Source organism: Bos indicus x Bos taurus, chromosome 24 (assembly GCF_003369695.1).
Source record: "Bos indicus x Bos taurus breed Angus x Brahman F1 hybrid chromosome 24, Bos_hybrid_MaternalHap_v2.0, whole genome shotgun sequence".
NCBI classification, from domain to species: domain Eukaryota; kingdom Metazoa; phylum Chordata; class Mammalia; order Artiodactyla; family Bovidae; genus Bos; species Bos indicus x Bos taurus.
The window spans coordinates 50577344-50591663 of NC_040099.1; the positions used below are offsets into that span (position 1 = coordinate 50577344).

The window sequence follows — 14320 nt, forward strand, 5'->3', positions numbered from 1 at the left end:
TAAGACTCTTTTAAATATTTCTTCCTTTGTGTTGTTTTATTTTCCAGCAGTTTCTGGTGATCCTTCATTTATTTGTTTTAATGAAAGAATCATGTATAGTAAAATAGTGGCTTGGCATAAGTTTCCTTTGTACTTGTGTCTTTTCCTTGTGGGCTCTCCCTGAGCAACCGCAGCCAGCTGTAAGATTTTATGACAGGTAGAGCTATAGCATGCAAAGGCTGGCATCAAGGCAACATGTTGTTATAACTCTTGTTAAAATAAAGATTTGGGACCTGTGAATATCCTGGTGCTCTTTCCTCCTCTTCACCCATGTAGTTGTGATTGTCTTAGAGTTCCACTCTGCTTGTCTCTTGAGAGATAGCATCTGTAACAGAAATTCTCCCATCATTGACTATCTCTTTCTAGAACTTATAATGTTCAAAATCAGTCTGTCCCATCCGACATTATTTCTCTAGCATAAAGCCTTAAAAACATGAATACTTTTCTGTTGACTTACCAAAGCCATTTTTAATATTGCATTTGACCAATAGAGCACTTGACAGTTGATTACTTTTATATAACACTTCCCTGTCCAAACTTAGCAATAACAGTTATTAGGACTATAAATATAGACATAAAAAATGACTTGGTAGCAGAGGTTAAAATGGATTTAAAAACAAGATTGGCCAAAAGAATGTTCATGAAGCAAGTAAAAACTTCAGGCTCTGTTTGAATTGTGTGCTGTAATAGTTATAATTGGATGAACAACAGAAATAGAACCTGAAAAGGGACTGAGGTTTCCTAATGAGGAAAAAGTGGCCGAGAGGTAAAGCTGTGCTTCTCAGCGAGCGAGGACAAGAGTTGGAGTCTGGCGCCTGTGGAGGGTGGGCTGCTAGTGAACCATCTCCTCCTCTAGGCTGAAACCCTGAAGGACTGTACTTTGGAGTGTGGGGATAGTTTACCCTTGAAGTTACCTGTAAAACCTCAAGCGTTTGTTTTGGCCTGCCAGTGCCCAGAAGTGCTCAGCAGAAACAAAGAGAGATCTTCTCTGGTACAAGACAACAGTATCCTGCTCCTCAAGTTACTCTTACAAATAAATCTTCAAATTCAACCCCAGTTAAGAAGTAAAAAAGAAATGAGGCACATGAAGAGACAAGACAAACATAAGCCAAAAGTAACAGATACAAGCCAAAAGTAACAGATACAATAACAAATAACCCTCTGGAACTCTAGATATCAGACAAATGCTCTGAAACAAATAACTTATGTTTGAGATAAAAGCATTCAGCCAAGTAACACTAAATTCTAGAATTGAAAAATACAATGTTAACTCAGTTAATGAGGCTTATAGAGATTAGACCAAAGAAAATTAATAAACTGGAAGATAGACCAGAAGAAACAATCAAGAGACAAAAAAAAGATATATTAATAATTATATTAACATATTAATTGAGGTACATTTAATTGAGGTCCAGAGGAAGCTGAGAGTAAGAATGAAGAAGAGGCAATATTTACAGGCTTCATGGCTGAGAATTTCTTAGACCTGACAAAGGACATCAATACACAATATTCAGGAAGCTCGGTGAAATCCACATCTAGGGACATCATCATGAGGCTTCAGAAAATGACAACAAAGAGAAGACTATGCATGCAGCCAGAACAAAAAGGTTTCCTTCAAAGGAACAATTGTTAGACCAACAACTGACTCCTCAACAGCAGCAAGATGTCAGAAGGCAGTGGAGTGATCTGTGTAAGTGGCTTTTACAAAATACTTGTTAAGCTTAACTCGTTACACAGTGTAAAGAACTTTCAAGAATGAAAACAATGAAGACTTTTTAGAAGGGGAAAAAAAAAGTTTTCACCGTCTATCTGCAGACATGTAAAAATGTAGAGTAAATTCTAAAGAATATTCCTTAGACAAAGGAAATATAATTCCAGCTAGAAGTGCAGAGATGTAGGAAAGAATGAAGAGTAAAAAAGCTGTGATTATTTGAGTTAAACAAAAGGAATGTCATATATATAGGGGAAAGCAATAATGATATATGGGATTTTGAAAAATACATAGACAAAATACACAATAATAAGAGCTTATTGGTTACACAGAGTTAAACTGTTAAGGAGATACTTCCATTGCCTGGCAGGAGGGTAAATTAAAAATTAGCATGAAACTTTTAATCAGGATGTATGTTACAAATTTGAGGATAACCACTAGAAAGCTAGGAGAAACTTCTAAGCTATGATAAGAGAATATGAGGGAAGAAAGTAAAATGATTTTTTTTTTAATTCCAAAGGCAAGAAAGAGGAAAGGGAACATGAAACAGACAAAACAGTACAAGAAGACAACAGATCTTGCCCCCAAGAAATTTCAAGGAGAGAAAAGAAAAAAGGAGGGAAGGAAATTATCGAAGACTGTTAACATTTCCCCAGATCCAGATTTCCAGATGGAAAGGGCCCACCTACCACATGCCAGATATGGTGGGTGAGAGTAACATACCTCAAGGCACATCATTGTGAAATTACAGAACATTAGATACAAAAGAAAAAAAAAAAAAAGATCCTATGTCATTCCAGAGATGCAAAAAAAAAAAAAAAGATAATCACAGGAAACGTATCTGGAATCACATTGTCACCAGACTTATCAACAACAATGCTGGAAGCTGGAAAGTATTGAAATAATGTGTCACAATTCTGAAGGAAAATTACTTCCAAACTAGAATTCTAAACCCAGACAAACTATCAAATAAGTGGAAGGTAGTAAAAGTGTGCGTGTGCATGTGTGTTGAAGGACCAGTGAGAGCTCTTCAAAAATGCAAGATTTAAAAAAATGTATCTCCCATGTACTGTTCTTTAGAAAACACTGGAGAGTATAGCCTACAAAAAAAAAAAAAGAGAGAGAGGAACAAAAATACTAGGAAGAAGTGAGATTTAGGAAATGGACTCAACTTAGAAGCAAAGGGAATCTGTATGAAGGTGAAGAGTTTCCAGGAATAGCTCCATATCCAGGATGGAGAGCAACGAGGCCAGATTGGAGCTTCAGCAGATTTATTCTAGGGGTGAAACGAGAGAAATGTGAGGTTGTTGAAATTGCTAGATGATTGAGACAACTAAATGAATGTCTCAGCATGAAATAATTTTAAGTACTCAAAAATCAAAGGAAAAGCAAAAAAGACAGTAACTTTGAGAGAAATAAAGTTATGCAGAAGAGGAAAAGTTAAGATACAGTGTTAATACACTGTTAATAGCACTTAAGAAGGAAGTCATAATAATATAAACACTGAATATTGATTCAACCAAAATTATGCTCTAACTCTATTGGGAAGAAGGATGGAAATGTGCCAGAAAGCTAAATATTTGTTTGCCACAGGAATGAGTCCGTGATCTCCAAAACTAAAAGTCAATCAGAAGAAATAGAGGCAAGCTTTGTGAGAGAGAAATGTTATTAGGTTAGTGAGAAAGCAATTGCGGTTTTGGACCATGGATTTTAAGTCATTGTAACTAGGTTCATCATGACTTCCCTGATGGCTCAGCAGTAAATTATCCTCCTGCAGTTCAGCAGACACAGGTTCAAGCCCTGGGTCAGGAAGATCCCCTGGAGAAGAAAATGAACCCACTCCAGTGTTCTCGCCTAGAGAAGAATCCCATGGACAAAGGAGCCTGGTGGGTCACAAAGAGCCGGACATGACTGAGTGCACATGCACATAACTAGGTTCAAATACATATTTATTAATCAAAATAGAAACCACTACAATGAACACATTTTTGCCAATGAGAAGTTTGTTTATTCTTGTAGCATAAAAATCCATGCTTTCAGATTTGACGAACTCTCAGAAAGCATTTTCTGCCTCCTGCTGATTATGGAAGCTGGTTTTCTCTGCAAAAAGTTGTTGAGATGCTTGAAGAAGTGGTAGTCAGTTGAGAAGAGGTCAGGAGAATATGGTGGATGAGGCAAAACTTTATAGCCCAATTCATTCAATTTTCGAAGCATTGTCTGTATGACGTGCAGTTGGGCATTATGAGAAACATTGGGCCCTTTCTGTTGACCAAGGCTGGTTGCAGACGTTGCAGTTTTCGGTGCATCTCATTGATTTGCTGAGCATACTTTTCAGATGTAATGGTTTCACCAGGATTTAGAACCCTATAATAGGGGCAGCAAACCACCAAACACTGACCATAACCTTTTTTTGGTGCAAGTTTGGCTTTGGGAAATGCTTTGGAGCTTCTTCTCTATCCAAGCACAGAGCTGGTCATCGCCTGTTGTATCAGTTCAGTTCAGTTGCTCAGTCATGTCCTACTCTTTGAAACCCCATGAACCGCAGCACGCCAGGCCTCCCTGTCCATCACCAACTCCCGGAGTTTACCCAAACTCACATCCATTGAGTAGGTGAGGCCATCCAACCATCTCATCTCTGTCGTCCCCTTGTCCTCCTGCCCTCAATCTTTCCCAACAGCAGGGTCTTTTCCAATGAGTCAGCTCTTCACATCAGGTGGCCAAAATATTGGAGTTTTTCAGCTTCAACATCAGTCTTTCCAATGAACATCCAGGACTGATCTCCTTTAGGATGGACTGGTTGGATCTCCTTGAAGTCCAAGGGACTCTCAAGAGTCTTCTCCAACACCACAGTTCTAAAGCATCAATTCTTCGGCGCTCAGCTTTCTTTATAGTCCAGCTCTCATGTCCATACATGACCACTGGAAAAACCATAGCCTTGACTAGACGAACCTTCATTGGCAAAGTATTGTCTCTGCTTTTTAATATGTTGTCTAGGTTGGTCATAACTTTCCTTCCAAGGAGTAAGCGTCTTTTAATTTCACAGCTGCAGTCACCATCTGCAGTGATTTTGGAGCCCCCCAAAATAAAGTCAGTCACTGTTTCCACTGTTTCCCCATCTGTTTGCCATGAAGTGATGGGACCGGATGCCATGATCTTTGTTTTCTGAATGTTGAGCTTTAAGCCAACTTTTTCACTTTCATCAAGAGGCTCTTTCGTTCTTCTTCACTTTCTGCCATAAAATCTACTTTTTGTGACATGTCACAATCCAATCGAGAAATGGTTTGTTGTTGTTGCGTAGAGTAAGAGAAAGTGACACTTCCAAATGACTATGTTTTTTCATTTTTAGTCAGCTCAGGAGGAACCCACTTACTGAGCTGTGTTCACCTGTCCAATTTGCTTCAAATGCTAAATGACCGTAGAATGGTCGATGTTCTTCGGCAACTTCTTGTGTAGCTGTGAGAGGATCACCTTCGATGATTGCTCTCAGTTGGTTGTTGTCGACTTCTGGTGGCTGGCCACTATGCTTCTCATCTTCAAGGCTCTTGTCTCCTTTGCAAAATTTCTTGAACTGCCACTACACTGTACATTCGTTAGCAGTTCCTGGGCCAAATGTATTGTTGATGTTGTGAGTTGTCTCTACTGCTTTACAATCCATTTTGAACTCGAATAAAAAATCACTTGAATTTGCTTTTTGTATAATATCATTTCTGTAGTTTGAAATAAATATAAAATAAACAGCAAGTAATAAGTCATTAGCAAAAAAAAAAGCAAAAAATGTACATTAAAACTATATATAACATGATCACATTTACTTAAGAATGTATTCCAATATCAAATGGCAAAATTCAACAATGCAAAACTGCAGTTATTTTTGCACCAAACTAATAAAATAATCAGCTAAGAGAATTAAAAACAGTCACCTCTGTAGAGCAAGAAGTAGAGGATTAGAGATGGACTGGGAATTAATGTTTTTGTAACAACTGTTGATGAATTATATACATTTGTAAATTTGATAAATGTGAAAACTAAATTGCGAAAAGCCATTTGATATTTCTAAAATTATTTTTTCTAGTAAATGAGAATTGTAATAGTTAAAGATCATTTGATTTTAGTACTCAGATTTCTGTTTTCTCTTGGCTGCTTTGTTTTTTCAGATAGGTTGTTTGGGGGAGGGATGCCTTACCATTAATTTGGTTTAAATCTAGGAATTTTATTTCACTCCTTTCATAATTTGAAGTGACCTTACTAAAAAAACTATTTTAAATGTATTCCAGGTGTGGCTTTAGCTGTTATTCTCTGTAACACCCGGCATATTAGTGACCATGTGTTCCTGGAAGCTGCAAAGGTTAAGTGTTTTAAATATTGTTTGGTTATTTTATAAAGGATGAATTATAAAAATGAATTTATCTTAAAAACAGAGAATGAGTTAAATCTGCCTTATGAATGAAAAGGAAATGACTCATCCATTGTTTTTTTGATATACCTTCTTCTTCTACATAAAATTAATTTACCATGATTTTTCCAGTGTTTAATTGCAAGCTGTGAATCCTTTCATATATACTCTACCTGTATTATACATATCTGAAGGTTACATAAGTGATAGCACAGATAAAATGTCTCTAAATATGATTAAAAGTCTTTGCTGCTGCTGCTGCTAAGTCGCTTCAGTCGTGTCCGACTCTGTGCGACCCCATAGACGGCAGCCAAATGTAAATATTTACTGTTTAGTGGAAAGCAGTTTTAATTTCTGCAGTGGATTAAGTGTATTCCTGCTAGAAACAAGAATAACAGAGAATTATTCTCTGTTCCCCCAACCCTTTTCCCATTTCATTTGTCCTTATTACTCTGTTATTTATGCAAACAAAAATGAAATTATTTTCTTTCTCTTCAGGCTCTGACAAGTCAGTTGACAGATAAAGAGCTGGCTCAGGGGAGACTTTACCCACCACTTTCTAATATTCAGGAAGTTTCTATTAACATTGCTATTAAAGTAAGTAATAATTTATACCTCTTCACAGAAATTTTAATGGTGTTTTTACACAACTAACACAGGTTCGAGAAAAATTGGGAACATTTAGAGGGCAGACAAGAAATTTTAGGTTGCTCATATTCTTACTACCAGAATGTAAGTCTGCTTTGATGCCTTCTAGTCTTTTTTTTCTTCCCACAAACATATAAAATGCACACAGGTGTAGTCACCTGTGCCTGTTTTTAAAACTGTTTCCTCACTGCTTTGTTTCCACTTAATATATTGTAAGTATAGTATGTAAATCAATAATAATTCTTAGGAGCACTAATATTTGTGGAATTCTCTTTGTTGTTAGATCATAATTTGTTTAACCATTTCTCTGTTTTGGGGGACATTTAAGCATCTTCTGTTTCACTAGAAATAATATTATAGTGAATATCCTTAGATGATATTATAGTGAACATTCTCAGATAATATTACAGTGAACATCCTCAGGTAATATTATAGTGAACATCCTTAAATAATATTACAATGAACATCCTTAAATAAGTCTTTATATGCATTTGTGATCATTTTTTCTTAAGGTAAATTTCTCATCATAAGAACAAAGGATTGACATGTTAAGGCTTCTGATAAACATTGCCACGTGATTTTTCAGAAAAAAAGTATTGATTTATACTGCCCTGTTAGATAGGAATGTATTCTGCCAATACTTAGAATTACTTTTTTAATTGCACATGTTACTTTCATTTAAAGCATTTACTTTATTAAATTGAATATTTTTGTTTTTATTGAACAATAGTATTCCTTCTGTATTTGTCTTCTACTTTCTAACAGTAGGCTCTTTAAACAGTAAGGGTAATGATCCTTCTGTTTTCTGTGCTGTAGGTATTTTCCCCTTTGTCATTTACTTTAACTTAGTGCCATTTTTCACACTTTTTTTAATGGAATGATCCATTTATGGATTGTTTTCTTACCTCCTGTGGATGTTGATGCTTTCTCCCTCTCCAAAGTCATAAACGTCTACCTGTATTTTCTAATAACATAAAACTTTTTTTTTTTTTTTAACATAAAACTTTTTAATCCCTCTGAGATTTTAGTGTATGATATGAGACAGAGAAACATTCTTTCCTGAAAAGTTAACCAGTTGTCTCAGCACCAACTGACTGGGAATGCTACTCTTGTTAACATAAAAACAAACATTGGTTCCTTTACTAGGAGTCTGTTGTGACCATATTTGCCTATTATTAGGCACTGTTTTTGTTTAATAATGTTTGCTATTTGATACTACCCAATTATACATATGAAACCATCATTATGGTTTTTTCAGGATTTTCTTTCTATTCTGACCTTTTTATTCTTTTGGATGAATTTTTGAGTCAGTTTTTTTAATTCAAAACCCTTCAAACTGAGACTATGTCATATTTATAAATTGGTGAAATTGAGTCTGTCTGTATTGACTCTTCCCTATTCGATATCTCTCTCTCCATTTACTAAGGTTTTTCTCTAAGTTTTTCAGTATAATTTTGTTGTTTTCTTCATTGAAATGTGGCATGTTTCCTATTACTTATTTTCATAGATATTCAAAATTTTCGTTATCCTTTAAAATAACATTTTCCCTTTCCATATATATTTCCTCACTGGTCATGTCTAATATATAGGGAAGGTATTTATTTGATAACAGGGTTCTTTGTTGAACTAAGTTAATTCTTTTGCAGTTGTTGAGTTGTGAATTATCTGAAAATGACTGTTTTTTAATGTATATAACTCACTTTTTCCCTATTTTACTAAGTCACTTGCTATGTAAGAGCAGTTTTAAATAATTGAGTTGATAAGGGCACACATCCTAGTATTTTAATAAGGATTGAAATAAGTACTTTTAAAATCTTTTTGAAGAAGTAGGCTTATGTTCCTACTGTTTACTAAGATTTTCTTTTTTATTTTTGGCTGCTCTGCATGGCTTGTGGGATCTCAGCACCCAACCAGGGAGTGAACCCAGGCCTCTGTTCCACTAGGCCACCAGGAAGCTCCCAGATTTTCATAAATATCAGGATTAGATGTAGAATTTATCAATTGCACTTTCAACTTAAATGCTGATGATCGTAAGATTTTACCCCTTTGAGTATTAATGTTATTGTTGCATTATATTAATACTCATAAAATAAGCAAAGATTGGAAATTGATAAAGAATGATATGCCTAGGAAATAATCAATTCAGTTGACCTGGAGTCTAGAATATAGATGGGAAAAAGGCATTAGGTAAGATTTGAAATTAAGACTGGCTGTACAGATGCACAAACGCCAGGTTTAGGACTCTGAATACTATTGTAAAACAACTGAAGAACTTAGAGCCCAGCATTTAGATGAATAGAGTTCAACTTTAGAGTGTTATAGGTGGGACAGATTTTGGAAGATACCAGTCAATTAGATTACTAGTATGTGCACATGAAACGTAATATATAAGGAAGAAGATCTGTGCTTGGGGGTGGTATGGGAGCAGAGCCCCCAGGATTGTGTCTCTTCCCCCTCTTCCTCCTTCTGTGTCCTAAGGTTTTCCTTTTATGGAGCCAGGGGATCAGGAGAGTAGACAGTGCTTTGTGTCTATCCCCCAATGCTACCCAAGGCCACCGGGCAGCTCCACATAGCCACTGGTCACCTGCTGGATATCTGTGCAACCTCCTTGGCCCTGCCCCTAGTCTTTCCTGTGAATACAGACGTGTTTCCTACAAAAGACTAGACAATACAGGTGACCCTTGAACAATGTGAAAGTTAGCTGCTGACTCTCTGCGCAGCTGAAAATCTACATATTACCTTACTGTTGGTCCTCAGGGTCTGAGGTTCTGCATCCACAAATTCAACCAACTGGGAATCCCGTGGTATATATTTAGTAAAAGAAATTCACATATAAGTGGACCTGTGCAGTTCAAACCCTTGTTGTTCGAGGGTCAGCGGAATTTGACACATTTTCCATCACAAAATATCATGAGAGTGAGCTCCTAAGACCAAGTTCAGTTCAGTTCAGTTCAGTCGCTCAGTTGTGTTCGACTCTTTGCGACCCCATGAATCGCAGCATGCCAGGCCTCCCTGTCCATCACCAACTCCCAGAGTTCACCCAGACTCACGTCCATCGAGTCAGTGATGCCATCCAGCCATCTCCTCCTCTGTCGTCCCCTTTTCCTCCTGCCCCCAATCCCCCCAATCCCTCCCAGCATCAGAGTCTTTTCCAATGAGTCAACTCTTCACATGAGGTGGCCAAAGTACTGGAGTTTCAGCTTCAGCATCATTCCTTCCAAAGAAATGCCAGGGCTGATCTCCTTCAGAATGGACTGGTTGGATCTCTTTGCAGTCCAAGGGACTCTCAAGAGTCTTCTCTAACACCACAGTTCAAAAGCATCAATTCTTAAGCATCATCCTAAGACCAAGGATTACCTTTAATAACCATCATTTTTCCTTAAATATTTCTTTTAGAAAACTGAAAGAACTAATAGTAATCATCATTTAGAATGAAAATTAGAGGAGGAGACATAATTGTTTGAAAAAATAAATTTTTTTCTATCATGTATCACTACGTTCTTTTTAAAGTTAGACCATAACTTCAGAACTTATCTATATGATAGACACTGTGCTACCCTGTGAGGAAGCTTTTTCATTCTGCCTCATTTTACAACATAACTAAGACTCAGAGGGTTTATCTTTACCACCAGTCATGGTGTGTGGCTTGCTACAAAGATCAGAAATTCATTCAAGCCAGTTTAGGTATGAAGTACCTAACTTAACTTTTTAGGGTGGTCTGCGGTCTAGTCTCAGAATGCTGTGGGCTTGAAACATATTTCTCACTTTAAATACCTTGGGCAAGTTACTTAAACTCCTCAGACTTTGTTGTTCTCATGTATAAAATGAGAATAATAATAACAGTGGAAACAGTATCAGACTTTATTTTTTTGGGCTCCAAAATCACTGCAGATGGTGATTGCAGCCATGAAATTAAAAGATGCTTACTCCTTGGAAGGAAAGTCATGACCAACCTAGACAGCATATTCAAAAGCAGAGACATTACTTTGCCAACAAAGGTCCGTCTAGTCAAGGCTATGGTTTTTCCTGTGGTCATGTATGGATGTGAGAGTTGTATTGCGAAGAAGGCTGAGCACCGAAGAATTGATGCTTTTGAACTGTGGTGTTGGAGAAGACTCTTGAGAGTCCCTTGGACTGCAAGGAGATCCAACCAGTCCATTCTGAAGGAGATCAGCCCTGGCATTTCTTTGCAAGGAATGATGCTAAAGCTGAAACTCCAGTACTTTGGCCACCTCATGCGAAGAGTTGACTCATTGGAAAAGACTCTGATGCTGGGAGGGATTGGGGGCAGGAGGAGAAAGGGACGACAGAGGAGGAGATGGCTGGATGGCATCACTGACTCGATAGACGTGAGTCTGGGGTGAACTCCGGGAGTTGGTGATGGACAGGGAGGCCTGGTGTGCTGTGATTCATGGGGTCACAAAGAGTCGGACACGACTGAGCGACTGAACTGAACTGAACTGATAGAGTTCTTGGGAGGGTTAAATGAGATACCCATGGAAAGCACATAAAAACATGCCTGACACTCAGTGATGGTGGTGCTGAGTTATTACCATGTACAGGTTCCAGTCCTTACTTTACTTGACCTTATAGTTCTAGTGTCCAACACCTGGTTTGTAATAATTTCTGTGTCCTTTCATCGAAATTGTAGAGCAAAAACACCTGGCTCACTTGGGTTAGATTTTCACCCTAGCCCCGTCAGCTGTGACCAGGAAGTCGAGTCTCCCACACACATCTCAGCAGGGCTGTGGGAAAGGACATAGGCAGGGCAGGCTACCCAAGCAGGTCTGCTGGACCCGTACACGATAAGCGGAAGGTTACTGCAGTGTCAAGGAAATGTTGATATTTCAGGGCAAGGGGAACTTTAAAGTCACTTTAAAGCATATCAAACTTATGGTAAGAGTGCAGATATTTTTAATCTTCTAATAGTTTCTGAATGTTTTGAAGTGAGTCCAAGTAATGTTATTTTTTCTTTTGAAAAAAACACCATCCTTCCAAATTCATTACTTTGTGATTTAATAATACCTTTTCTTTTAAATAGGTTAATACTCAGAGCCATACAGTAATCTTATTATTTTTCAGGTTACAGAATACCTGTATGCTAATAAAATGGCTTTCCGATACCCAGAACCTGAGGACAAGGCCAAATACATTAGAGAAAGAATATGGCGAAGCGAGTACGATTCCCTGCTGCCCGATGTGTATGAGTGGCCAGAGGCTGCGGCGCACCCTCCCCCCATAACAGAATAGAAGCACACCACTGATACTTTCCATGCATCAGGGAGCTCCTTTTTTTCAGACAGAAAGAGAGAATGTTCTTAAATTCATGCTTTTTTCTGTTTAACTCCCCCCTCCACTTTATTTTTGCCCATGAATCCACACTTCTGTACCAGGGTGGATGTGTTGACTACTCTGCCCACCTGCACCCTGCAATCAAATGACCATAATGCTTTTACTCTCGTTTGTAGCTCACGTCATATCAGAGATATTAAAAATGTTCTTGTGAATGTCTTCACTTGTGCTCTTGTTCACTCTTAGCAAAATATTTGCTAGTTACTACTACAGCTAAAAATCCCTTGTCCAGTTCTTGTAGGGCTACTAAAATAGAAATTTACTTCTGTGGATATGAGTACAGAATTTTGAGAAGAAGCCAAATTTAACCAAATTCTAAGGACAAGTTGTCAGCATCTAAAAATATCTTTTTATATCTGCTTTATTTGACCTTCATCCTCTGAAATGCCTTTCCAGTAGACAGATACAGAAAAATCTACCCTATTATTTATTTTCTGGGACTAAACTGAAGCTTAATTATAAAGTGAAACAGGAACTATTGCTGCCTTTCGACAAATTAAATAGTCATTGTTTTCAACAGTGTGTGAAAATCACAGTGTAATTTTGTAAAATAAAGGTAATATCTTAAATTTAATTGCTTTAATTATGATATTTTTATTGCATAACTAGAAATTTAGGTTTGCTTATTATGAAGAACACATTTTCATTTTCTCCTGATTCTAAAGAACAGGGTATAGGTAGACTTCATAAATTATGATTTTTGACAAGTGATTTTTAACAAACTGACCATGTGTTTCCCATCTGAATGAGTCACATTTAGACTCATCTATGTGAATCTATACCCTTATTCCAGTAGTGATGGTCTTTATTGAGATAATTTTGGAATGTTCCTATGATATGTTCCTTTAAATATCATTAGTAGTAATAACTAACTCCTTCTCCATTGAAGATGGATTTAATTTTTTGAAGTCACCAAAATTAATTTAGAGCTAAGTGGGAGTGAATAGGTGTTTAGACCAGTAAATGTCATTTTTAGTCCCAGTGACATGGGTAATAACTACCTAGTCAAATCAATTTTCTTATGTGGCTTATACATTGGAGAGTTCTAAAGGAAAATCCCAAACATTTTGAGAAGTAGTCTTGCTATATATAACCCTAACATAGTTGCTTTGGGGCAACAAACAAAACTTTAAAATGCCCATTTTACAAGATAAACTATAAAAAATTATTCATGGCTGCATATCAATGTGCACATTGTTTGAAGTTTCCCTCCACAGTCCTTGATACGTTAGATGTAATATTCTGGAGGGGGATAGAAGGGCTTCATTTTTATGTTCCTGTTTCCTTTTACCTGATAGGTAGAGATTAATTGAGTCATAGTAATTGTGAATGTAATTCAATGTTTTAAGAATGCGGCATTGCCATTTTGAGTATGGAAAAATGCAGTTGGTTAAATATACTTAACAGATGAGTAAAATCAGGTATGTTTTATCTGTTTGGTAAAATAAACAGATCACTGTTTTCCTCAATTAAAGATGAAAGGCTTATGGTTATCATGTTACCTTTGTCAAAATCATCCACAAAAATACTCTCTGTGAAATCTTGATTTTAGTTTAACATTACAAGTAAAATAATTACAGACCTGTTTTTTCAATCAATTCTTCTTGAAGACAGGAAAATGCAAAATTAAAGTAATTTTACTCAGATGTTTGCTTATTCAAATGTGTCTAATACAGTATACATGGAAATATTTTAAGGAGAAAGCAAGGCTAAATGGCATATAGCCTGCTTATTCAAATAAGACAGAATAAAAGCTGCCTACTCTCATTATGTGTTATTTACGAACCAGAATTTCAACACATAACAATTTTTGGATGTAAATTAAAATGTTCTATTATTTAAGCCAAGAATACAGGCAGGAACTATCATCATGGTGGTAGGGGGAGGGGTGGCATCATGGCAACAAATTGGAAAAGAACCATTTGAACCTAATAGGAACGGACAGTTATTTTCGTTCTTTTGAAGAAATTCTGTAGATCAGGCTGTCAAATTATTTAGTAGGGAAAAGTGAGAATGCATGTTTTTCGAATCTGGAATGACCTATCACCTGTACTGTGAAACAAATTGGATAGCGAGTGAGGGTAAAGGTTTATTGACTATAATGGGAAAATGTCAAAGATTTTAGTTAAAAAAAATTTTAAGGGATGGATTCTTAACCAGGAGTGGCCACCAAATTA

The 14320-nt window shown here is 36.8% G+C and overlaps 1 protein-coding gene across 2 annotated transcripts in view; it reads left to right on the plus strand.

Moving 5' to 3' along the window:
- Positions 1-13787, plus strand: part of ME2 (malic enzyme 2) — a 58606-nt gene extending 44819 nt beyond the window's left edge. Inside the window, exons 14-16 of one of the 2 annotated variants that reach the window (XM_027526123.1) lie at positions 6025-6095; positions 6642-6740; positions 11874-13787. In XM_027526123.1, coding sequence (XP_027381924.1) covers positions 6025-6095; positions 6642-6740; positions 11874-12041 — 338 coding nt within the window. In that variant the 3' untranslated portion in view covers positions 12042-13787. The remainder of the gene's footprint in view (positions 1-6024; positions 6096-6641; positions 6741-11873) is intronic. The other variant, XM_027526122.1, reaches the window with a different exon arrangement.
- The last annotated feature ends 533 nt before the right edge of the window (positions 13788-14320 follow it).